At 41.6% G+C, this 27,209-nt stretch overlaps 1 protein-coding gene across 3 annotated transcripts in view; it reads right to left on the minus strand.

The window, feature by feature from the left end:
* ACTN2 (actinin alpha 2) overlaps nt 1-27,209 on the minus strand; it is a 79,281-nt gene that overhangs the window by 36,376 nt on the left and 15,696 nt on the right. The window contains exons 2-5 of one of the 3 annotated variants that reach the window (XM_024761492.1): nt 7,745-7,859; nt 6,713-6,832; nt 5,743-5,829; nt 1,476-1,563 (exon numbers count right to left, since the gene is read on the minus strand). In XM_024761492.1, the coding sequence (XP_024617260.1) occupies nt 1,476-1,563; nt 5,743-5,829; nt 6,713-6,832; nt 7,745-7,859 (410 nt within the window). Of the gene's footprint in view, nt 1-1,475; nt 1,564-5,742; nt 5,830-6,712; nt 6,833-7,744; nt 7,860-27,209 lie in introns of those variants that run through there. The other 2 variants (XM_024761494.1, XM_024761493.1) reach the window with 2 other exon arrangements.

Consider the following 27,209-nt stretch of genomic DNA (forward strand, 5'->3'; position numbering starts at 1 on the left):
GCCCCCTACTGTCCCCCACCTCCCTCAGTGCCCAGCAGGCCCGGCTTTCTCCTCTCTTCTCCAAGTCTCCATTCTAGACCTGACCCCCAGAGTCTGCCCAACAGACAGACACAAGGACATCCACCCAGAAATGCCCAGGACACACTTTCCTCCAAGAGCACACTCCTTAGTATACTCAGTACCCCCCGGTTCTCCTCTATCTTTCTTCATAAGGTTCCTTTTTGTTTTGGATTTCTTCTTTTAAAGGCAAAGACGTGTAAGCCGCTGAGGGACTTAGCAGGGAGGGTTTGGATTTCCAGTCTGTCTGCCCAGAGACACCAGCGCTCACTGTTCCCAGACACCCCCAGGCTACGAGCTCCCAAGTGATGAGCGGCGGGTTCACTGAAGGCCAGGAGCCTGTGCCTCGAAGGGTCGGGGAAGAAGGAGGCCCCTGGGGCCACACTGTCGAAGGGCTTGGGCCCATCTTGGTCCAGAAGAAGAAAAGCAGGAAGGTGAGTGGGAGGCCAGGCTGGGCCCTGAGACATTCACCCAGCAGGTCCCACACCCCGATGGCATGTGATGTACGAACAGGAAGCCTCCTCCTCACCTGTGTGCACTCAGGGCGTGGCTCAGGGCCTAATAATACTTATCTACCTAGATAACCTCCCCAGTCTGTCCTGGTAGCTCGTCCATATCCTTCATTTCTTTTTTTTTTTTTTTTTTTGTGGCCACTACGCCCGCCTCTCGCTGTTGGGGCCCCTCCCGTTGAGGAGCACAGGCTCCGGACGCGCAGGCTCAGCGGCCATGGCTCACGGGCCCAGCCGCTCCGCGGCATGTGGGATCTTCCCGGACCGGGGCACGAATCCGTGTCCCCTGCATCAGCAGGCGGACTCTCAACCACTGCGCCACCAGGGAAGCCCCATATCCTTCATTTCCTTTCTCTGATCTATGGGGGCCAGGGACCCATTTATATTCACGGGTAACCCACCACATAGAGGGAGAAAATATAAACACCTGACAAAAGATCTGCGCGAGAAAAAGACTGCAGCAAGGGACAATATCATGCTCTGAGGTTATATCTGGATTTCCTTCATCCAGTTCCCTACGGTTTTTCAAACATGATTTGCCTACTTCTCTCCAATCCCAGCCTACAAAGCTCACTGATGAAGCATCTTTGGGGCACGACAGAGAGGAGGGACGGGGTAGAGCTCGTATGTAGGATACGCAGACCCTGCTACGGTGTCTCCTTGTCACTGAGAATCCATCCCTGCCGCATCCCTGCATGACACTCACTTATAAACAGTGCCAGCCTCCCAAACCTTAATCCAACGTTTTCCCGAGAGACCCTAAACATCAATCATTCTAGAGCCTGAGCTCTACTACATACAGAAAACGCGTGTCAGACAGGAGGAGACACAGGAGTAAATAAACATTGTTCTCCCTGCCAACCCGGATTCCAAAGAGAATACCAGGACCCCAGGGCCCTGGTTGCGCACCTGGTGTGGAAGTTCTGAATGTTCACATTTCTATAAGGAGCGGTCTTCCTTTGACACCAAAGCAGCAGACCTTCTTTGGCAGAGGTTTCTGTAATGACAGCCAAGAAAAAGTGTCCACAGGGAAACACTCACCCTCACTGCTCACTCACCCAACTTCTAGTCACTTGCTAAAGAGACCTCCCAGGGGGCCAACGCCAAAGGCAAGCTCTCTTCTCCAGTCTCTGCAAGAGGATGGAGCTGGAACCCTGCTCCCAGGGACTGACTTCTGAGGCCACTTGAAGGGACTTGAAAAGGACAGTGCAGGAGCTACAGCAAGTTATGACATGATGAATACAAAACTGGACTTCAGGGTTATTGCTAACGTACCTTTCGGATGAAAATTTGTTTTAATGTGCATAATTTATGACCTAACTATCCTGTCATTTATCTCAATTATAATTTATATTCTTAGGTAACTGGAATTCACAGAGGCCACTGTGTCTGAAATGTATTCCCTTACCCAGTGATTTTAAAATACTTGAAGGCTTTTATTGGCAAATTCCAAGTTTGGCCACTTGGGTTCTGACCAAGTTAAGAAAGCAACCACCCCTGTGGCAGCCATGAAGACGTGCTGCTCAGATGTCCTGCTGCAGGGAACACAGGACAGAACTGATGTCCCAGCTGCCACACTCTGAATCCTCCCCTGCATTCCCCAGAGGCCACACTTCTTCAGGGCTACTCCAGCCACAGACTGAGTAAGGGAGGGGCACCAGAGCTGGGCCATTCCTGCCACACATGGGACTCCTCTGAGAGCAACTGAGGCTGAAGAACTCCCCATTGGCCCACTGACCCTGCTTGAGGACCACTTTGCAGAATCAGATTCTTCTTTCTCAAGCTCTTCCTTCCCCAGCACGGGTGTCAGCCAGGCGCTATGCCTGAAGGGGCTCTGCCATCTCCTGCTTCTCCCCACCCTTATCCTCCACAGGCATTTCCCCCAACAAATCTCTTGCATTTCTGCTATGGATGGAATGTCTGTGTCCCCCGAAAATTCATAGACGGAAGCCCTAACCCCCAATGTGATGATATTTAGATATGGAGCCTTTGGGAGGTAATTAGGGTTAGATGAGGTTGTGAGGGTGGGGCCCTCATGATGGAATTAGTGCCCTTATAAGAAGAGACAGCAGAGTGCTTGCTCAATCTCTCTCTCTCTCCCTCTCCCTCTCTCTCTTTTCCCTCCACTCTCCTTCTCCCTTCCCTTTCTTTCTCTGCCGTGTGAGGACACAGAGAAAAGGCAGCCATCTACAAGCCAAGAAGAGAGCCCTCACCAGAGACTAACTATGCTGGCACCCTGATCTTGATCTTCCAGGCTCCAGAACTGTGAGTAAATTAATTTCTGTTGTTTAAGCTACTCAGTCTATGGTATTTTGTATGGCAGCCTGAACAGACTAAGACAACTTCTAACACCATCTTGGCACATCTTGGCACTTGCTTGACCCAAAGTTTTATACATCCAAACAGCTCCTCAAAGCCACTTACATAACTGGGATTCTGCTTGTATTTACATCTTAACAATCTTAACAATTTAGAAAGCTCCTATGAACATGTGGACTCCTAACCAACATTGGGACCTGGCCTTCCATTTCAGTAAGAGCTTAAGTTGATTTTTTCAAATCAAAGTAAGAATTCTGTAATTATTTATCTAAATTTTCCATTTCTAGTTCAGATTTTTCTTTGACCCATAACCCATATGAAATACCCACCCTGCCCCTCGCAAACTTCCACATGCTCTAAGAATAATCTGAATGATTCCTGATCATGTCTCTTATCTACCAAATTCCTGTTAAGGAAAACGACTGAAAGTTCTAAGACTTTATTAAAATATTAACTGGTATAGATATCGAAATATGGAACTCCATACCCAGCTGTTCTGCTATACACACAACTGCCTGCCTTTGGGGTCCTGGCGAACGGAATTAGTAAGAAGAAGTATAACAGGAGGAAATAATCCAAACTTTTTTATAAAGTTTAAATGGCACTTAGATTAGAAAAGTAAACAGAGGTAAAGTAGATCAATACAAGCTTACAACTGCCACTTAAGCTTAGATTTATAAGTCATTGAGTTTCACTTAATTTCTTTCTGAATATGTCTGAACACTCTTATGCTATGAATGTTGAACAAAGTTTTTTCCTTATTGAATTGGCTACTCTAACAAAGCTGACTCTCTCCCACCCCAAGTCCATTCTGAGGCATTCAGCAAAAGGTTACAAGCCTGTGCCAAATAGTACATGACTGTGGTACCTCCGCCCTGCCCCCGCAGGTGTAGGTTAAACCTGAGAAGTCCACACACAGAACCCTGATGGTGGATATATAAACCCTGATGGTGGATATATATATAAAAAGCATGTCATAAATAGGTAATGTCATTGGTTATTCCATCATGAAAAACCATAGGATGCACCAAGAAGCCCCATCTACTTGGGCATCTCTGCACTGCCCTCACCAACAGGTATGTCAATCTCTCATTTCCCTTCTTCGAAGAGGTCCATCATTCTGTTGACGGAGACTGGCTCCTCAAAGAATTCAGTTTAATAACAATGTCATTTTCCTACATAATATACATCATCAAAATAAATTAGAAAATTTTTCTGTAGATTTACAGAAATTAAGTGAGGTTGTTAAGAAATGACCCCACGGAAGTAAAACAAATAAAAATATAAGTTAGCAAACTAACTTCATCTGCTGTGTGGGACACTGGAAGACTTCTGCTTGAAGAGATTTAAGCACCTTGTCAGTGATATTACACTTTTGAATGTTTATTTCTCAGTCTTTTGAAAAGCAGATTAGTATATCTTTCTATCATGATGTTTTATGAAATACTATGCTTTGATTATCTTATCTTGAGCACATAAATAATAAATTGGGGAACCTCTAATGGATCACACCATTCACAGTTACATTTGAAATAGAATTAAGTTTTCAATTAGTATTATCACAATTTGAAATCTGTAACCAATCAGAAGAAAACCTGAGGTCAAGCTCACCTCTGTAATATTTAAGTGCCGAAGTATACAAAACTGACAGAATGATTACAAACTATTCTTCGTTAATAAAGCAGGAACTTTTAAAAAGCAGATTATTATTTTCACTAGCATGAAAGAAACGTACTTTAATAAGAGTACATTGTAGGAAAGTTTTCCAATTCAGACTCTTCATGAATTCGAGCTGGCTGTTATTTCTGAGCCTGAATTCTTCAGGTTTTAATATCATTATATCTTAGTTTGATTTTTAGAGGGCATAAGTAAATTCCTGGACAGAATTATGAACCACACTCCCAGGCCTGACCATTTGGGTGCGTGGTTGCCTTCTAGGTGACAAAGTTAGAGGAGACTGCCTGGTTGGATAAGTCAGACCACCCTTAAGTACGTTCTTTTTTTCATATTTATTTATTTATTTGGCTGTGCTGGGTCTTAGTTGTGGCATGCGAACTCTTAGTTGCAGCATGCATGTAGGATCTAGTTCCCTGACCAGGGAACGAAACCAGGCCCCCTGCATTGGGAGCGCAGAGTTTTAACCACTGTGCCACCAGGGAAGTCTTAGTATGTTCTGCAGCTATACCTTTTGTGATTTGAGTGCTAAATAGGCCAAGTTCTAATTTTAAGAATGTCAATTTGACACTTTTGACAGTGCTGAATTCATCAAAATATTTTGGAGTGCAGTGGGCGTAAAAGACTAAAGATCTGCATCTCCAGTGGCAGTGCTGAGGATGAGGGTTATGTTACAACGATGGAACAGTTATTGGGCCAAAAGACACAACGACAATAGATATTTTGTTTAAAAAAAGAGGGGGGAAGGAGAGAGGGAGGGGAGAGAGAGAAAAAAAGAAAGAACAAATGAACAAACTCAGATTTCAATCGATTATCTTTCAGCACTTGAAGGAAAGCGTTGTTTCAAGATCTAAGTCTAAAGAACTGTTATAGTCGTGAACCTACTAGTATAATAAGTAATAAAGAAGCTCAAAAAATGCTCATTTTAAAAAGCGACTTCTGTTCTGAACATGTACTCATCGTTTCCAAAATGATTCCAACCCCATGAATGAAACAGCATTGCTGGGGTCTTTTTTTCATACAAATAGAAAATTTGTGAAAACCCAAGTCGCGTATCTTTCATTCAATCCTGTCAGTGATTGTTCAATTTTACAAAAGCCTATCCAAACTCAACTTCATCAGCTCAATTTACAAATTACGCTAAGTATCTTAATACAATCAGGTTTTTAACCCTGTCCTTTACCTTCAACGGAAATATCCTGAATAGCAAAGCGCAGGATGATGGTCCAGATCATACCCAGCGTCATCTTCACGTTGCCATCAACAATTTCTTTAGGTAAGAAGAAACAGCAACAAGTGAGGGTAAAGATAACATAATCAGCACATAAAGTTTTCCTATAAGTTATGAGTCTCCTATAAAGTTTTGACTTCAGAGCTACTGGAAGATATACATATGCAAAGACCAGTTTCTGTTTGTGTAAGTGTCGCAGCATGTCTAGTTATAAATGTGGTATTCATAACCAAACGTCTACAGTTTAAATGAGTTATGAGCTAATAATGAACACAAAGCTTGCATATGCAAAGTCACTGAAAACAACCCAGGGGTTTCCAAGGTTTACAGACTGGATGAGCCAAGGTTCTAAATAATCAAACAGAGAGAACACTGGGTCATCTTTACCCTGATCCCTCTTCCCGAGCTCCCCAGTCAGCAGGTTCTCGGGCTCAGTTGTAAAGAATGAGAGGCAGGGCAGTCTCAGCTCCTGCCAGACTCACCCGGACTCCCAATCTCCCACAGAGAATGGAGATCCTCCCTACTAGTTCTTATTAAGAGTCACTGGGATGTACAAGTTCTTTCTCATTTGGATGATCAGTTTGAAAAAGACAGCATCATATTTGACTCCTTTTTTTTGGCCACACCATGCAGCAAGTGTGATCTTATTTCCCCAACCAGGGATCGAACCTGCGGCCCCTGCAGTGGAAGCTCAGAGTCTTAACCGCTGGACCACCAGGGAACTCCCTTGACTCTATTCTGTACAAATGATCCTAGAGCCTTGTCTCCCGTTCATGGTGCCTGTGGGGAGCCTGTCAAGAGAGGCTGACACAGGAGATGGGGGGAAGGAAGAGGGGAAGGAAGCAGGCATCCAGCTGCAGGCCCACTGCCCCACGGGGAGGTCTGTGCGCGGTCAGGGTCATTCGCATCACACCCCATTTACCTTCCGCCCCGATGGACACCAGCTTCACACCTTTGCTGGCTATGTAATCCAAGGCTTTGTTGACGTTAGCGATTTTGTGGAATCGCATTTTTCCTCGGTCAGGTTTGGGCAGCCTTTCCCCTGTTGGATGAAGAAAGAATCATGTAGACACAGAGAAAGGAGACCCTTGATGCAGAATCAAGATGCCAAAATTCAGAGTCCGTGCCCTCCTTAAATGGGAATCATTATTTGACTGTTCCTTATGTGTTCTCGGTTTCTGTAAATCACAGTACTTTCAAGGTCAAATGGACCAGAGGGGAGCTGTGCTATTAAGGCCATATGCTTTTCAGATTTGCTGCGAGAGTCCGGTTTGATCTTTGAGCCAAAGTACGAATGAGTAAGAAAGAAGCTGGTTGGTGCCCCTGCAGCATTCAGAGGTGCTGACCAGCTGTGGGAGAAAGTCAGGGAGCTTCGTTCAAATCACAGGGCTCATCTCAGATGTGGAGTTACGAAGATACCTGGCCACCCTGCCCTCATCCTTCCCACTCACACCTCTTTAATTAAGCCTGATCCACTCTCCAGTCCACAGTCTAAACCAGCCAGCTGAAATTCAGGGCAAAGGATAACCCCTCTGGGACTTTAACTCCCGTTTTCAGAGTTAAGCCAACATGTACACTGGCCTTCGGCATGAAAGACAATTTCTGGAATACACACTAGCTGGACTTAGTGGAGAGGGCAGCCTGGTGGGCAGTCATATAAATATCATTTTCTCTTCTCTTATTCTGTTTTGAAGTGGGTGGTAGAAACATGATTTTAATAAGTCAATTTTAAACAGAATTCACTCCTTTTTTAGAACAGAAAAATAACTCCAGGCAGACCGCTCTTTGGAAAGGTTTGCTTTGCCAATAATACTATCTCCCCCAGCCAGGTTCAAAGGGAGCTTTTTTTAAAAAACAAAACAAAAACAAAAAAAACAGATGCGTATCTACTGCTCAGACATAGAAGTACATGTAAGATTGGGTATAACACGTATGAAAAATGTTTAAGACTCACCTGAGATGACTTCCAAAAGCAGCATGAGCTTAAGGCCATTCCGGAAGTCTTCCTCGATGTTCTCAATCTGAGTGCCAGCTTTTCTGAGGTGGGAGTTACACCAGGCAGTGAAGGTCTGCAACGAGAAGCAAACAGTGCTGAGCACAGCCCCGTCAGCACTCAGAGCCCCTCCACATGGACCATGCCTGACATCTTACACATCGTGGGGAGAACAGGAGGCTGGGGCATCCTGGACCTTTGAGAGAAAGCAGACCGAATTGGATGGAAAGCATGATTTGAGCCCTGAAGGTAAGATTTTAATAAACTTTCCTCTTTAGAGACCAAAAAAAATCATTTTTTGGGTCTAACCACCTGAGGAATTTTTGCCTTCAGTTTAGAAAGGTAACACATTTGGGATTAACATATACACACTACTATATATAAAATAGATAACCAACAAGGACCTACTGTATAGCACAGGGAACTACACTCAATATTTTATAATAACCTATAAGGGAAAAGAATATATATATAATATATATATATATAACTGAATCACTGTGCTGTATACCTGAAACTAACACATTGTAAATCAACTGTACTTCAATTAAAAAACTAATAAAATTTTTTTAAAAAGATACCATGTTTACACCTATGCCTTTGCCTTCTGAAAACCTCTTATTCTGTAGGAAATTAGGATGTGCTTATTCCCTGCATACAACAGAAATCAGCGTGCTTGCAGAATGGATGAATAAATTATGCTTAAAGAATGTTCAAAATGTCATACTTTAGAGCAGAGGGTGGGCGGCATTGTGCAGTAGAAAGGGTTAGAGAAGAGGGACCTGTACCCACTAATTATCTACAACTAGTTTATCCTGGATGAACAACAGTTTTAAGCTAGTAACTGAATCAATTAAACAAATTTGTAGTATAGTCAATCATTAATAATAATAATAGTAGTAGTAGCAATAATAATGAACTCCTACTGGCATATTCCAGGTCCTGGGCTAGACCCCGGATTTCAAAGACAATTAGATACAGCCCTGCCCTGGAAGGGCTCAGAGGCTAGTCATGTTAACAAATAACTAGGGCAATATCAAGCAGAAAGATGAACTCTGTACTAAGTGGCATCCAAAGTCATTCTGTTTATTTTTCAAACTTCTTTTAACTTGGTTTCCACTTGTGCACTATTTCCTGCCAAAACCAGATTAGAAATGCTTCTGGCAGCTGCTGGCTAAGAATGCAAACTGTGCCCTTGTCACACAACAGCTGCTGGGCTCCGGAACAAAGCGCCCGCACGTTACGCTGCAGCGAGACAGACAAACAGGGTTTGTGTTATAGATGAGAAGATGAACCTCTCAAAAATAGAGTCTGTCCAAGCAAGACTACAAAAAGACACAGTTTTCCATAAAAATGATTTTTCTGGGTAATAAAAAGGATTTTCAAATCTGACGGATGGGCACTTATTTCAAGAAATATGTGATGGTATTTGCAGCAACATGGATGGACCTGGAGATGATCATACTAAGTGAAGTAAGTCAGAAAGAGAAAGACAAATACCATATGATATCACTTACATGCGGAATCTAAAATAGGACACAAATGAACTGATCTACAAAACAGAAAGAGACTCACAGATACAGATAACAGACTTCTGGTTGTCAAGGGGGAAGGGAGCTGGGGGAGGGATGGATTGGGAGTTTGGGGTTAGCAGATGCAAACTATTATATAGAGAATGGATAAAGAGCAAGGTCCTACTCTAGGATGAAGTGAGAGAGTAGCATGGACATATATACACTACCAAATGTAAAATAGCTAGTGGGAAGCAGCCGCATAGCACAGGGAGATCAGCTCAGTGCTTTGTGACCACCTAGAGGGGTGGGATAGGGAGGGTGGGAGGGAGACGCAAAAGGGAGGGGATATGGGGATATATGTATACGTATAGCTGATTCACTTTGTTATACAGCAGAAACTAACACACCACTGTAAAGCGATTATACTCCAATAAAGATGTTAAAAAAAAAAAAGGTCCTACTGTATAGCACAGGGAACTATATTCAATATTCTGTGATATACCATAATGGAAAAGAACATGAAAAAGAATGAATATAGATGTATAACTGAATCACTTTGCTGTACAGCAGAAATAAACACAACACTGTAAATCAACTGTACTTCAATAAAATAAATTTAAGAAAAAGAAATATGTGATGGTATTAAATTCTAGGACAAAAAGAAAATATAGATATTTTCTCGGATTTCCAATAATAAATGTTATTGTGAGAGCCAAAACTAATAGTTATTTCTCCTAAAACACATCTAAACTTTAGTCAGGTCTAAACAGAAGAGATACTCTAAGTCATATACTCTAGGTCTGCACCCAATCAATATGGTAGCCAGTAACCATACTTGGTTATTTAAATGTAATTAATTATAATGAAAGGAAATTAAAATTTTAGTTTCCCAGCTGTACAAGCCATCTTTCGAGTGTTCAAAAGCCACATGTGTACAAGCACATCTGTACTGGATGGTGCAGATGTGTACAGAACACTTCCAGCATCACAGAGAGTTCTATTGGACAGTGCTACTATACATAATCAAATTTTGTTTTTTGAAGCTAAGATTAACAAGAGTCTATTATTACCTGGGTTCAAAATTCAAGTGGTACAAAAAGGCGTAAAGTGGAAAGCCTCCCTCTCACTCCTGCTTCCAGCCACTGAGTTCCCTTCCCCAGAGGGAACAACAAAGAGATTCAGTGTCTTGTGTTTCTCTTCAACAATATTGTATACATACATAAACACAAAGGCACACACATCTTTTTTCTATCCCTTTAACACAAATCATAATATACACATTGTTCTGCACCTGGCTGTTTTACATTTTTTAAGAAAACTATAACCTAGGGTCATTCAATATCAGCAAAGAGCATTCCTTTTTATGGCTGCATAGTATTCCACTCTCGGGACTATACCACATTTTATTTTCTAACTAGCTCCTTGGATGGACATTTAGGTTGCTTCCAGATAACTAAGTTCATACAGTGAAAAACTTCCCAGGCCCCATTTTCAGCAAGCAAAACTACTTTAAAGGTTTTCTGTTTGTTTTTCTTTTTTTTTCACAATACCAAGACTAACCATATACATAACCTTTTGGGGAAGGCACAAGAGAACAGTGGGGTATGGAACTGACAGAGAAAAAATACAATGATATAAAATATTTATTGAATTATCTTTATCTATACTCTAATTAAAAATGGGCAGGGCTTCCCTGGTGCCGCAGTGGTTGGGAGCCCGCCTGCCGATGCAGGGGACACGGATTCGTGCCCCGGTCCGGGAGGATCCCGCACGCCGCAGAGCGGCTGCGCCCGTGAGCTATGGCCACTAAGCCTGCGCGTCCAGAGCCTGTGCTCCACGACGGGAGGGGACGCAACGGTGAGAGGCCCGTGTACCGCAAAAAGAAAAAAAAAAGGGGCAAATATTGCCGGTATAAATTACCTTATTACCATGTTATTTAAGCCCCTTCATAATATAAGTATCAGAAGCACTTCTGGATAGAACCCCAAAGCTTTTCATGAAATCAATGCAGGTTTCCTGACCCCCACTATGGAACACTGTGAACATCTGCTGGATACCACCGTTTTTTTTTTGGCCGTACACGGGCCTCTCACTGTTGTGGTCTCTCCCGTTGCAGAGCACAGACTCCAGATGCACAGGCCCAGTGGCCATGGCTCACAGGCCCAGCCGCTCCGTGGCATGTGGGATCTTCCCAGACCGGGGCACGAACCCGTGTCCCCCGCATCGGCAGGCAGACTCTCAACCACAGCTCCACCAGGGAAGCCCCTGGATACCACCTTTTTATAGGCATGCATGTGATGAAGGTAACTTACCACAGGTAATTATTTAGTTGTGCAAATCCAGAGAATGAACTGAATCTACCAGGTCAATTTTGTCAGTTAAGTCTAATGAAGTTTCGCTTTCTTTAATGAGTATTCCGAAGAGCCAATAAAGGTGGTGACTGACCAACTCAAATGCGAAAAAGGACCCCAAGGCTCTGTGATAATAGCTTGCAAAGAGGCCAGTGCACTCTGAAAAGGAATTTTAAGCTTTATTAGACTGTTTAATTTTCATTCTATTTACAGTTTCCATTACCATGGCCTACAGAGACTGTTCCTATGCCTTCCCCATTGTCCTCCGCTTCTGTGAAAATCCCGCTAATCGTGGAGGAGATAAAAACAAAAGCCATCACAGCAGCAACAAAATCCCACATATTGTACCTAAAAGACTTCTTTGTGGGGACTTCCCTGGTGGCGCAGTGGTTGGGAATCTGCCTGCCAATGCAGGGGACAGGGGTTCAAGCCCTGGTTCGGGAAGATCCCACATGCCGCGGACCAACTAAGCCCGTGCTCCACAACTACTGAGCCTGTGCTCTAGAGCCCGTGTGCCACAACTACTGAAGCCCACGTGCCTAGAGCCCATGCTCCACAACAAGAGAAGCCACTGCAATGAGAAGCCCTCGCACCACAACAAAAAGTAGGCCCCGCTCGCCACAACTAGAGAAAGCCCGTGCACAGCAAAGAAGACCCAGTGCAGACAAAAATAAAATTAATTAATTAAAAAAAAAAATTCTTTGTGGATTTTCTTGCTCTTTGATGGCAACATGCATCTTTAAGTTCCCTGTGAACTAAATCTGGGAGAAATCAAATGGAACCAATGTAGGTCCACGTGGTTTTGGAGGGAGTCTCCTTGGTTCAAACCAGATTAGGAAGGCAGGTGTCCTTTCTTAAAAGATATGGTGTTGGGCTTCCCTGGTGGCGCAGAGGTTGAGAGTCCGCCTGACGATGCAGGGGACGCGGGTTCATGCCCTGGTCCGGGAAGATCCCACATGCCGTGGAGCAGCTGGGCCTATGAGCCATGGCCACTGAGCCTGCACGTCCAGAGCCTGTGCTCCGCAATGGGAGAGGCCACAACAGTGAGAGGCCCGCGTACCGCAAAAAAAAAAAATAAAGACATGGTGTTACAAACCAGACAGAGACCCTCAAGGAAAGAGGCCAACGTCTCCCCAGCCCAAAGCTCACCTCAGAAGCTGCCTCATCACATCTGAGGTCCTCCAACCTCCTCCCTTGCTTCCAACTCAAATCTTCCTCTACCTCTCTCCTAGAGAAGAGCTTCTTCCCTGCCCCTGTTCACCTAGTGATAAATACATACACTTTTTGCATCTTGAAAACAAGCACATAAAAAAAACTCTCAGGGGCTTCCCTGGTGGCGCAGTGGTTGAGAGTCCGCCTGCCAATGCAGGGGATGCGGGTTCGTGCCCGGGTCTGGGAAGATCCCACATGCCACGGAGCGGCTGGGCCCATGAGCCATGGCCGCTGAGCCTGCACGTCCGGAGCCTGTGCTCCGCAACAGGAGAGGCCACAACAGTGAGAGGCCCACGTACCGCAAAAAAACAAACAAAAGAAAAAAACCTCTCAGAGCCACACAAAGAGAACCAGGATGGGAAAGCATGAACCGCCTACCCACAGACAGGAAAGGCTGATGCTTCCAGTCCTTCTCACCCTTCAAAGACGCGCACGATAAAGGGAATGATGGACCTAGAGATGATCATACTAAGTGAAGTAAGCCGGACAGAGAAAGACAAATATCGTGATATTGCTTACATGTAAAATCTAAAAATAAAAAGTGATACAAATGAATTTATATACAAAACAGAAGTAGACTAACAGACATAGAAAACAAACTTACGGTTACCAAAGGGGCAACGGTGGGGGGAGGGATAAATTAGGAGTTTGGGGTTAACAAATACACACTACTATATATAAAATAGGTAACCGACAAGGACCTATTATATAGCACAGGGAACTATACTCAATATTTTGTAATAACCTCTAAGGGAAAAGAATCTGAAAAATAGATATATATGTATCACTGAATCACTCTGCTGTACACCTGAAATTAACACAACATTGTAAATCAATTATACTTCAATAAAAATAAATAAATATATATGTATATATTAAAAAAAAAAGCTAAGGGAACAAGTGTTCAAGTCACAGAGGAAAAGACGGAAAGGCATGGGAGTCACTGTCTCACTTTGTATATTCCTTAGGCAATGGGAGCAAATATTAGCATTTCTGCCTGAAACATACAGAATCATAACCCATGAGTCACTGGCCAGGATGGACAGTCCTGTGGGTGCAGACTGGTCTCCCTGCTCATACAGGACCCTCTCTGGTCATGGTACTGAAACTCCAAACACAGGGAGCAGAGGAAGAGGGCCTGGGGGTTAAGGCCATGTGCCTGTGACTTATAGTATTCTGTTTTCCTGGGATAAGTCTGAAGGATACTCAAACAATCAGCGGTCACTGCCCCGTTATCTTCCTGAACATAATCTAAGAGATCCAGAAAATGCTCTTCAACCCCTGAAACATGGTGGTTGAGAAAAATGTCAGTTGGAATAACCAACACACGGAAGCAGCCTAAATGTCCATCAACAGAATAAAGGATAAAGAAGATGTGGTACATATATACAATGGAATATTACTCAGCCATAAAAGAGAATGAAATAATGCCATCTGTAGCAACATGGGTGGACCTAGAGATTATCATACTAAGTGAAGTAAGTCAGAAAGAAAAAGACAAATATCATATCACTTATATCTGGAATCTAAAATATGATACAAATGAACTTATCTACAAAACAGAAACAGACTCACAGACATAGAGAACAGACTTCTGGTTACCAAAGAGGAAAGGTTGGGGGGAGGGGCAAATTAGGAGTTTGGGATTAACATAGATACACTACTATATATAAAACAGATGATCTACAAGGACCTACTGTAGAGCACAGGGAACTCTACTCAATATTCTGTAATAACCTATGTGAGAAAGAATCTGAAAAAAGAATGGATACATGTATACGTATAACTGAATCACTTTGCTGTACACCTGAAACACAACATTGTAAATCAACTATATTCCAATATAAAATAAAAATTAAAAAAAAAGAAAGAAAAATGTCAGTTGGAGGAGTTTTCCAGGAACATCTGTTAGCAAGAATTGCTACCCCCATTCAGAGGCCATACCTTCTTCCTTGAAGAACATACTAGCAAAGCCCCAAGTCCATAGGAATCCTAAGACCACTGTCTTTCTGAAAGTTAAATTATATGCCATGACAATCAATACAATGTGCTTAATGGCAAAAAAGCACTTATTAAAAAAAAAGAGACTTCCCTGGTGGTCCAATGGTTAGGACTCTGCGCTTCCACTGCAGGTGACGCGGGTTTGATCCCTGGTCAGGGAACTGAGATCCCACATGCCGTGCAGAGGAGAAGAAAAGAAAAAGCACTTATGTCCTCACTGAAATATTGAGATAAGCTTGAGTTACTGACCGTTATGCATTCGTATTTGGTTTCTATATAAGTTAATTAAGTCAGTTAATTCTACAGACACAACAACCTACATTGTAGACTATTCCAAAGAGAGAAGGGAAAACAAGGTCTTTTAATCAAAATGAGTAATATCTGTGATTATATATATTGTTTAAATAACACAAGTTTGCATCTCTACCTGGAAAAGATTATCACCTGGAGACACAAATAAGAACCAAAAAGATCAATCCTGAATCTGACACGGTTCTCTGAGTTTGAGTCCATCTCATACCATCAGTTAATTATTAATTCTTCTAGCAATAAGGCTCTAGGGTTGGGCTGGCTCCTATAAGACTATCCCTGTTCAATTTACTATTCCATTTTCTCCAAACAAAAATCTGGCAACACAACAGCTATCAATTTCTTTTATACTCTGTTAACCAGCTTTTATTTTCATAATAACTACATAAAATACTAATTAGAGGTCACATTTCCTAACATGGAGACTCACTACAGCCACTGGGCGTTTCTGAACAAAATAGAACAGGGTTTACTGAGGGCTGGGACGTTCGGGCAGAGCCTGCAGCATGAAGCTCAGGATAGGCAAGCCCAAACAATTTTCAGCTTTTTAATCCACTAATTATAAAACAGCATTGTCACTGGGAGTCTGGGGTTAACAGATGCAAACTTTTATATATAGAATGGTTAACAATAAGGTCCTACTGTCTAGCACAGAGAACTATATATGTGTGTGTGTATAGCTGAATCACTTTGCTATACAGCAGAAATTAACACAACACTGTAAATCAACTATACATCAAAAAAAAAAGAAAAACAGCATTGTCTATCAGGTCTAAACAGGTTTGGGGCACCATCAGAGTGTTCTACAATTTTGAGTTTGCTTATCACTTACTGTTCTCAGAGAGTAAAGACATCAAGTGGCTAGCATGGCGATTCCTGGCCTGCATCCTATGGATGGGACAACTGAGCCCCAGGTGAGCAGGGGCAGTAGTCCCTGAGAGGGAGCAGGGAGGGCAGGTGGAGCCCAGTTCCGCCCACAGTCGTGGCTCAAACTCGGATTCTATTTCTGACTCTGACACCATGCAATTATTTGTCCTTCACGTCCTGACACCTTCCCAGCTACCAAAAAATTGTCATGATCAACTTAATGAAACACTTCAAAAGGTTACCAGGAGGAGAAGAAATACAAAGGCCAGCTGGGCCACACGACCTATAATCACAGTGGTTCTGAACAGCCTCCCATGAAAAACTGTTGAAAACCACAGCTCTGTTAAGCTGATTTTCTAAAAATGCTCCATTTGTTTTTCTATTTACAATAATCACTATAACAGTGTCTTCTTTTCTACTTCACAAACTCTCAATTTGCCAGGATCCCTCCTAATCGCTTTCCTTGTTCTTTTTAAATATTCAAAAAGTAAGGCAGGGGTGCAGGTGTCTAGAAAGATGCACACATTTTGTAAGGGAGAAGGGGAGCAGCTCCAGCATTTAAGAAAGGACACACTGCCCTCCTGAAGGGCAGGAAGCCGCTCCTTTGAGAGGGCAGAAATTCCTGCAAACCATGTGGCTGGCAGAAGCAGATGTGCTGGTTCACTGCAAAGCTTCACCACCCCTCAGCCAGAAAGACCCTGACCCACAAATCACAGGGGGAATAGCACTGGGTGAGCCTGGACAATGCCACAACGCCCAGAAAAATGGGCCACTCCAGCATCACATCAGAAAAATCAGCAGAATGCCCTTAAACTGAAAGATTCAGACACTCAACCATCTTTAAATAAAAGGTGTTTCTCAGGATCACAGACATAGAGAACAGACTGGTGGTTGCCAAGGGAGAGGGGGTTGGAGGAGGGATGGAGCGGGAGGTTGGGATTAGCAGACTTAAGCTATTATACATAGAATGGATAAACAACAAGGTCCTATTGTAGAGCACAGGGAATTATATACAACATCCTATGAGAAACCATAATGGAAAAGAATATGTATGTACAACTGAATCACTTTGCTGTTCAGCAGTAATTAGCACAACACTGTAAATCAACTATACTTCAATTAAAAAAAAAAAAACACCAGGGGCTTCCCTGGTGGCGCAGTGGTTGAGAGTCCGCCTGCCGATGCAGGGGATGCGGGTTCGTGCCCCAGTCCGGGGGGGGATCCCACATGCCGTGGAGCGGCTGGGCCCGTGAGCCATGGCCGCTGAGCCTGTGCGTCCGGAGCCTGTGCTCTGCAACGGGAGAGGCCACAACAATGAGAGACCGGCATACCGCCAAAACAAAACAAAACAAAAAAAAACACCCCAAAAATTTTTTAATGTAAATTGCCAAAAAATAAAATGGTGTTTCTGCTGGAGTTTATACTAACATTAGGATAGTTCTCTGGACCCAGCAGTCACTCAACAGTTGTCACCGACTGTTCAGCACAGTGAACGCTGAATAATCATCTGATGTTGAAAACATTCCAAACCTTCAAGGTTACCAAGCACCCAAGTACACTTCTCAACTACAGACATTTAAAAAATTGAATCAAAGCAAGAAATACGTAAGCAGAAGAGTGTTCCTTCTAAGGATGCTGCATGTGCTACAATCAATTACCAGATATCTCGGAAGCCCATTTGGGGCCCTCCTGTTCTCATAACTGGCATAACCAGGCAGCTAACGACACGGTGGGCAGCCCTTTCTTCTCCACCCACAAATCTCTGCTTAGTCTCCAAGATCCTGCTGCATAACATGGCATGCAACAGCTCAGTTTAGCAGCCCCTAAAAAACAGCAACCCTAAAATCCAAAGCCTGGCTCTGTGACCAGCTCAGCATCTGGTGTGGGTAAGTCAGCTCATCTCTCCTGTGGCTTATTATTTTCCTTTTCTTTTCTTTTCATTTTCTTTTTAATTTTTTTTAACATCTTTATTGCAGTATAATTGCTTTACAATGTTGTGTTAGTTTCTGCCGTATAACAAAGTGAATCAGCTATACGTATACATATATCCCCATATCTCCTCCTTCTTCTGTCTCCCTCCCACCTTCCCTATCCCACCCCTCTAGGTGGTCACAAAGCACAGAGCTGATCTCCCTGTGCTATGCGGCTGCTTCCCACTAGTTATCTATTTTACATTTGGTAGTGTATATATGTCCATGCCACTCTCTCACTTTGTCCCAGCTTAACCTCACCCTCCCTGTGTCCTCAAGTCCATTCTCTACGTCTGTGTCTTTATTCCTGTCCTGCCCCTAGGTTCTATATAACCTATTTTTTTTGATTCTATATATATATGTGTTAGCATATGGTATTTGTTTTTCTCTTTCTGACTTACTTCACTCTGTATGACTCTAGGTCCATCCACTTCACTACAAATAACTCAATTTCGTTTCTTTTTATGGCTGAGTAATGTTCCATACTATGTATGTGCCACATCTTCTCTATCCATTCATCTGTCGATGGACACTTAGGTTGCTTCCATGTCCTGGCTATTGTAAATAGAACTGCAATGAACATTGGGGTACATGACTCTTTTTGAATTACAGGTTACTCAAGATATATACCCAGTAGTGGGATTGCTGGGTCATATGGTAGTTCTATTTTTAGTTTTTTAAGGAACCTCCATACTGTTCTCCATAGAGGCTGTATCAATTTACATTCCCACCAACAGTGCAGAGGGTTCCCTTTCCTCCACACCCTCTCCAGCATTTATTGTTTGTAGATTTTTTGTTGATGGCCATTCTGACCAGTGTGAGGTGATACCTCACTGTAGTTTTGATTTGCATCTCTCTAATGATTAGTGATGCAGAGCATCCTTTCATGTGTTTGTTGGCGATCTGTATATCTTCTTTGGAGAAATGTCTATTGAGTTCTTCTGCCCATTTTCAGATTGGGCTGTTTGTTTTTTTGATAATGTGCTGCATGAGCTGCTTGTAAATTTTGGAGATTAATCCTTTGTCACTTGCTTCATTTGCAAATATTTTCTCCCATTCTGAGGGTTGTATTTTGGTCTTGTTTATGGTTTCCTTTGCTGTGCAAAAGCTTTGACGTTTCATTGGGTCCCATTTGTTTATTTTTGTTTTTATTTCCATTTCTCTAGGAGGTGGGTCAAAAAGGATCTTGCTGTGATTTATGTCATAGAGTGTTCTGCCTGTGTTTTCCCCTAAGAGTTTGATAGTGTCTGCCTTACACTTAAGTCTTTAATACATTCTGATTTTATTTTTGTGTATGGTGTTAGGGAGCTCATTCTTTTACATGTAGCTGTCCAGTTTTCCCAGCACCACTTATTGAAGAGGCTGTCTTTTCTCCATTGTATACTCTTGCCTCCTTTATCAAAGATAAGGTGACCATATGTGCGTGGGTTTATTTCTGGGCTTTCTATCCTGTTCCATTGATCTATATTTCTATTTTTGTGCCTGTACCATACTGTCTTGATGACTGTAGCTTTGTAGTATAGTCTGAAGTCAGGGAGCCTGATTCCTCCAGCTCCGTTTTTCTTTCTCAACATTGCTTGGGCTATTCAGGGTCTCTGGTGTTTCCATACAAATTGTGAAATTTTTTGTTCTAGTTCTGTGAAAAATGCCAGTGGTAGTTTGATAGGGATTGCGTTGAATCTGCAGATTGCTTTGGGTAGTATAGTCATTTTCACAATGCTGATTCTTCCAACCCAAGAACATTGTATATCTCTCCATCTGTTTGTATCATTTTTAATTTCTTTCATCAGTGTCTTATAGTTTTCTGCATACAGGTCTTTTGTCTCCTTAGGTAGGTTTATTCCTAGCTATTTTATTGTTTTTGTTGCAGTGGTAAATGGGAGTGTTTCCGTAATTTCTGTTTCAGATTTTTCATCATTAGTGTATAGGAATGCAAAATGTTTCTGTGCCTTAATTTTGTATCCTGCTACTTTACCAAATTCATTGATTAGCTCTAGTAGTCTTCTGGTAGCATCTTTAGGATTCTCTATGCATAGTATCATGTCATCTGCGAACAGTGACAGTTTTATTTCTTCTTTTCCAATTTGGATTCCTTTGATTTCTTTTTCTTCTCTGATTGCTGCGGCTAAAACTTCTGAAACTACGTTGAATAATAGTGGTGCGAGTGGGAAACCTTGTCTTGTTCCTGATCTTAGTGGAAATGTTCTCAGTTTTTCACCACTGGGAATGATACTGGCTGTGGGTTTGTCATATGTGGCCTTTATTATGTTGAGGTAACTTCCCTCTATGCCTACTTTCTGAAGGGTTTTTATCATAAATGGGTGTTGAGTTTTTTCAAAAGCTTTTGCTGCATCTACTGAGAGGATCATATGGTTTTTATCCTTCAATTTGTTAATATGGTGTATCACATTGATTGATTTGTGTATATTGGAGAATCCTTGCATTCCTGGGATAAACCCCAGTTGATCATGGTGTATGATCCTTTAATGTGCTGTTGGATTCTGTTTGCTAGTATTTTGTTGAGGATTTTTGCATCTATGTTCATCAGTGATACTGGCCTGTAGTTTTCTTTTTTTGTGACATCTTTGTCTGGTTTTTTTTAGCCATACGCAGGCCTCTCACTGTTGTGGCCTCTCCCGTTGCGGAGCACAGGCTCCGGACGCACAGGCCCAGCAGCCATGGCTCACGGGCCCAGCTGCTCCGCGGCATGTGGGATCTTCCCAGACTGAGGCACAAACCCGTGTCCTCTGCATTGGCAGGCGGACCCTCAACCACTGCGCCACCAGGGAAGCCCTGTCTGATTTTGGTATCACGGTGATGGTGGCCTCGTAGAATGAGTTTGGGAGTGTTCCTCCCTCTGCTATATTTTGGAAGAGTTTGAGAAGGATAGGTGTTAGCTCCCCTCTAAATGTTGAGAGAATTTACCTGTGAAGCCATCTGATCCTGGACTTTTGTTTGTTGGAAGATTTTTAATCACAGTTTCTATTTCAGTGCTTGTGATTGGTCTGTTTATATTTCCTATTTCTTCCTGGTTCACTCTCAGAAGGTTGTGCTTTTCTAAGAATTTGTCCATTTCTTCCAGGTTGTCCATTTTATTGGCATATAGTTGCTTGTAGTAATCTCTCATGATCCTTTGTATTTCTTCAGTGTCAGTTGTTACTTCTCCTTTTTCATTTCTAATTCTGTTGATTTGAGTCTTTTCCCTTTTCTTCTTCTCTGAGTCTGGCTAATGGTTTATCAATTTCATGTTCTCAACAAACCAGCTTTTAGTTTTATTGATCTTTGCTATTGTGTCCTTCATTTCTTTTTCATTTATTTCTGATCTGATATTTATGATTACTTTCCTTCTGCTAACTTTGGGGTTTTTTTGTTCTTCTTTCTCTAATTGCTTTAGGTGTAAGCTTAGGTTGTTGAGATTTTTCTTGTTTCTTGAGGTATGATTGTATTGCTATAAACTCCTCTCTTAGAACTGCTTTTGCTGCATCCCATAGGTTTTGCATTGTTGTGCTTTCATTGCCATTTGTTTCTAGGTATTTTTTTATTTCCTCTTTGATTTCTTCAGTGATCTCTTGGTTATTTAGTATTGTTTAGCCTCCATGTGTTTGTATTTTTTACAGTTTTCTTCCTGTAACTGATATCTAGTCTCATAGCATTGTGGTTGGAAAAGATACTTGATATGATTTCTTTTATTTTTTAAATTTATTTATTATTTATTTTTGGCTGTGTTGGCTCTCTGTTGCTGCATGCGGGCTTTATTTAGTTGCAGTGAGCAGGGGCTACTCTTCGTTGCGGTATATGGGCTTCTCTTGTTGTGGAGCATGGGCTCTAGGCAAGCGGGCTCAGTAGTTGTGGCTTATAGGCTCTAGATAGAGCACAGGCTCAGTAGTTGTGGCGCATGGGCTTAGTTCCTCTGTAGCATGTGGGATCTTCCCAGACCAGGGCTCGAACCCGTATCCACTACATTGGCAGGCAGATTCTTAACCTCTGTGCCACCAGGGAAGTCCCTTGATGATTTCAATTTTCTTAAATTTACCAAGGCTTGATTTGTGACCCAAGATATGATCCATCTTGGAGAATGTTCCATGAGCACTTCAGAAGAAAGTGGATTCTGTTGTTTTTGGATGGAATGTCCTATAAATATCAATTAAGTCCATGCTGTTTAATGTATCATTTAAAGCTTGTGTTTCCTTATTTATTTTCAGTTTGGATGATCTGTCCATTGGTGAAAGTGGAGTTTTTAAGTCCCCTACTATGATTGTGTTACTGTTGATTTCCCCTTTTGTGGCTGTTAGTATTTGCCTTATGTATTGAGGTGCTCCTATATTGGGTGCATAAATATTTACAATTCTTATATCTTCTTCTTGGATTGATCCCTTGATCATTATGTAGTGTCCTTCTTTGTCTCTTGTAATAGTCTTTATTTTAAAGTCTATTTTGTCTGATATGAGAATTGCTACTCCAGCTTTCTTTTGATTTCCATTTGCATGGAAGACCTTTTTCCAATCCCCTTCCTTTCAGTCTGTATGTGTCCCTAGGTCTGAAGTGGGTCTCTTATAGACAGCATATATACAGGTCTTGTTTGTGTATCCATTCAGCCAGTCCGTGTCTTTTGGTTGCAACATTTAAGCCATTTCCATTTAAGGTAATTATCAATATGTATGTTCCTATTACCATTTTGTTAATTGTTTTGGGTTTGTTATTGTAGGTCTTTTCCTTCTCTTGTGTTTCCTGCCTAGGGAAGTTCCTTTAGCATTTGTTGTAAAGCTGGTTTGGTGGTGCTGAATTCTCTTAGCTTCTGCTTGTCTGTAAAGGTTTTAATTTCTCCATTGAATCTGAATGAGATCCTTGCTGAGCAGAGTAATCTTCGTTGTAGGTTTTTCCCTTTCATCACTTTAAATATGTCCTGCCACTCCCTTCTAGCTTGAAGAGTTTCTGCTGAAAGATCAGCTGTTAACCTTATGGAGATTGCCTTGTATGTTATTTGTTGCTTTTCCCTTGCTGCTTTTAGTATTTTTTCTGTGTATTTAATTTTTGATAATGTGATTAATATGTGTCTTAGAGTGTTTCTCCTTGGATTTATCCTGTATTCTTTCCATTTTATTGAAGTACAGTTGATTTACAATGTTGTGTTAATTTCTGCTGTACAGCAAAGTGACTCAGTTATACATATATGCTTTTTCATATTCTTTTCCACTATGGTTTATTACAGGATAGTAAATATAGTTCCCTGTTCTATACAGTAGGACCTTGTTGTTTATCCATCCTATATTAATAGTTTGCCTCTGCTAATCATGTGGCTTATTTCTTCCCCTAAGCAATGCACCATGAACCTAATTCGATGAGTTGGCTGGGAAGTGTGATGAATTGTAAGGGACTGGAAAATATTTTGCAAATATAAATGCTACAGGAACACACACAGAAATACCAGCAGTCGGTGGTGGCAATTCAAAGAAACCTGAAGTGCTTACAATGGAAATGGAAGTAAGTCATCGCATAGAAAAATGAAGACAGCCCATGGTCACAATTTATGTCTACTTGAACAGAGGAGATATTCCACCTCTGATAACTGAACATAAACATGCTGTCACTCAGCACATTTCATAGCCTACTGCTGTACACAGAGAAGGATACAAGGAGGTCTGTGATCCAAGAACCCAGAACCATGCCAGGTCTCCATCTTTGCTGGTTTATCACAAGTATTCACCCCACCATTAAAAGAACCAAGGACACCCACTGGCATATCTTAACTTCCTGAAGGTACAAGGTGCTTAGAGCACTAGTTTTTGCTCATAGAGGGTAAAAATATTTTTCCCATGAACTTTAAAATTAACTCGTGTAAAAAGACAAATTCCAGGCTTCCCTGGTGGCACAGTGGTTAAGAATCTGCCTGCCAATGCAGGGGACACGGGCTTGAGCCCTGGTCCAGGGAGATCCCACATGCCGTGGAGCAGCTATGCCCATGCACCACAACTACTGAACCTGCACTCTAGAGCCCGTGAGCCACAACTACTCAGCCTGCATGCCACAACTACCGAAGCCCGTGCTCCACAACAAGAGAAGCCACTGCAAGAAGAAGCCCGCGCACTGCAACGAAGACCCAACTCAGCCAAAAAAAATTTTTTAATAAAATAAAATAAATTTAAAAAGACAAATACCACTGCATTCCATTGCAAATGCAAGACCCACAACTGGTTTCTCAGGCTTTTATATGCCCGCAGGCATACATATTATGAATCAAAGAACCACAAAATGAACACAGTAGCCCCTAGTCTTCCCCTATTCACCATTGTATCAGCACCCAGCAGGGACACCTGTATTCACGCACACAGAGCTAGCACTCATTCAAATTTTTAATACTTCAAGCTTAAACTTGACAATTTCAGTCATAAATGAATTGGAGCCTCAACAGTAACAACATACTGCTTTTAACTTGAGTAACAGGAATACTCATAAATGCAAATTTGATTACTCAAAGACAAAGAAAGAGAAAAAAACAGAGGCAGCCTTTTCCCACTTATTCATCCCCAACAAATACTGCCTTCAAGCAGGATTCAGGATCTCTTTGTAGGCAATGTGAGAATATCTAACAATTTCTAATTAAGGAATATCAAAGCCTACAAACAACTCAAGTAGGGCTGCCACCATTTAGAATTCTTTAAGGACTTGGTAGGGAAGCAGGAATAATCCTCTCAGAAATACCTGGTCGGTGACACCATCACCTGGAGCATTCTAAAAATATCTGTGAAAGTGCCACACAGAGAAGCTGGGATTTTTGTTTTGTGTTCTAGACAGTGCCCGGGACCTAGTGGCACTCAGTAACTATTTGCTGAATAACATCTTATTTGACCTTCTGGAATAGATCAAAGGAGATAGCAATCAGATTTTTTAAACTGAAAAAATAAAAAACAGCACGGAGCTAAAAATCTCTATCTGCTCAAGTTCCAGGCTTTTGAAAATTATTATTATCGTGTCAAACTTAACTAGAGAATCCTTAAACGTTAAAAAAGAGGAGTCTGTAATCTTGTTTCCCAAAAAACACCTCATAAAAAGTAAAAGGCAACCTTACTGCTGAGGGGACCTAAAAATAGAGTCAGGCTAATGGATGACTGAAGTGGGGAGGTTAAAGATGGCTCTCCCAGCCTCTGAAAAGACAGTCTTAACCAGGTCTGGTTTTCATCGTGAATTTTAGGCTTCAATCACCAGACTCATAAGACTGACTTCCATTTAGTCCCTGGATGTTCAGAATAGATAAAGAAATGTGCTAAAAACCCTTGAGGCTGCCTAATGGGACAAAAATGCTTTTCAGTTTTTTTAACAAAGCCAAGTCTAGCCCGGACTAATTCCGGTTTAAGGAATGACCTGTCTGGGACTTCCCTGATGGAGCAGTGGATAAGACTCCACACTCCCAATACAAAGGGCCTGGGTCCAATCCCTGGTCAGGGAACTAGATCCCACATGGTGCAACTAAGAGTTCACATGCTGCAACTAAAGATCCCGCATGCCACAACTAAGGATCCCATGTGCTGCAACTAAGGAGTCCACCTGCCGCAACTAAGACCCAGCCTCAACCAAATTAAAAATAAATAAGTAAATAAATAAAAAGGGAATGACCTGTCTACTATGTGGAGTCTCTTCTGTAACTTCCAGAAAGGATGCAACAGAAAGTTATGAAATTTGGAAAGAGGAAATAGCTAAATAAGGTACTTTATGTTGGGAAGCATCTGAGCTCCAAAGGGAAAGTTGTGCATTGTCTACAGCATCACTTCTATGCTCTTCTACAGCTCATCTATCTAAGCCAAAGATGATCAAGAGCAATGCAAAGTCATTCTTGTCTACAGATAAGGAATGCATTCTGCCCAGTTCAGGGACAACCCTCCTTCCACCCACAGAAAAGTATCTGCCACCATTTGGACATTAATTTCAATATTACCGATCTATAAATGTTACTGTTCTTCAGATTCTCTTTTGAACTGGCTGGAACACCTCTCCAGTTTTCTCATTAGTAAGTTAAATAACATCTTTAATGTGTTTATTTTTCTTCTTGTATGAGAGTCGTGGTTTTACCTTTATTTAAGAACTGTCTTTTAATAGTTTTAGTCTTTCTTCTAGAAAGAGGTCAACATTCACATGTGCTAAATTTTACTGATTTTGATGAAGACAAATAATAATTAATGCACAAGAATGATACACAGAAAACAAATTTATGGTTACCAAAGGGGAAAGAGGGTGGGAGAGGGATAAATCAGGAGTTTGGGATTAGCAGATATAAACTAATATATATAAACTAGACAAATGACAAGGTCCTACTATATAGCACAGGGAACTATATTCAATATCTTGTAATAAACTATAAGGGAAGTATATAGTTATATATAACTGAATCACTTTGCTGTACACCAGAAATTAACGCAACATTGTAAGTCAACTATACTTCAATAAAAAATAAAAAAGGACATGAGCAAAAATTTTACAAAAAGAATGATACACTAAAATAACTGAGGTCTATCACTTGCTGATGTTAATAACAGTACGCTTCGCTTGTCCTGTGAAAATGACAACTGTCTGAAGTCTCAGCTTACTGCATTCCTTTTTCATTTAAAACCCAACGTGCGTCCCTGTGTTCCCTCTTATACAGATCACCAGAAATAATATTGGATTTGGGTTGAATTATTTAGCACTTTTCTCTGTTTCATAAAAAAATCTTACATTTCTCTGGAAGCTAAAGTACCTCCATCTGTTAATTTCCTCCCAGCTCATGAAATTTCCTACAAACATTTTATTACCACTTACAGGAGTCCTTATTACTCATTCTCCTAATTTTTATTTTTCAGGGGCAATTACTCATCTCTGCATCTCTGTAGTCCTCAAGGTAGAGGGAAGCAACCTAGCAAGGACATCAAACACTTCTGTGAGCGAGCCACTGACTCCCAATACTAGTTTGCAATCCAAACTACCTCTCCTTTAATTCCAAGGGATGTTTTGCAATGCTTGAAACAAAATCTTAATTTAAAAAAAAAAAAAAGTTACAGCCTTCTGTCTTCTAAAGGACAGTTAAATGATCTTGATGAAACTCCCCCATTTTAACTGTTAAATGGGGGGAAAAAAAAGTTAAGATTAGAAATATGCAGATACTTCCTAAACAATTGGAGGCATACGCTAACCAAATCAAATCTCTACAGAATCAAAGTTTTGGTCATTTTTG

Source organism: Neophocaena asiaeorientalis, unplaced genomic scaffold (assembly GCF_003031525.2).
Source record: "Neophocaena asiaeorientalis asiaeorientalis breed wild unplaced genomic scaffold, Neophocaena_asiaeorientalis_V1.1 scaffold166, whole genome shotgun sequence".
Classification (NCBI taxonomy): Eukaryota; Metazoa; Chordata; class Mammalia; order Artiodactyla; family Phocoenidae; genus Neophocaena; species Neophocaena asiaeorientalis.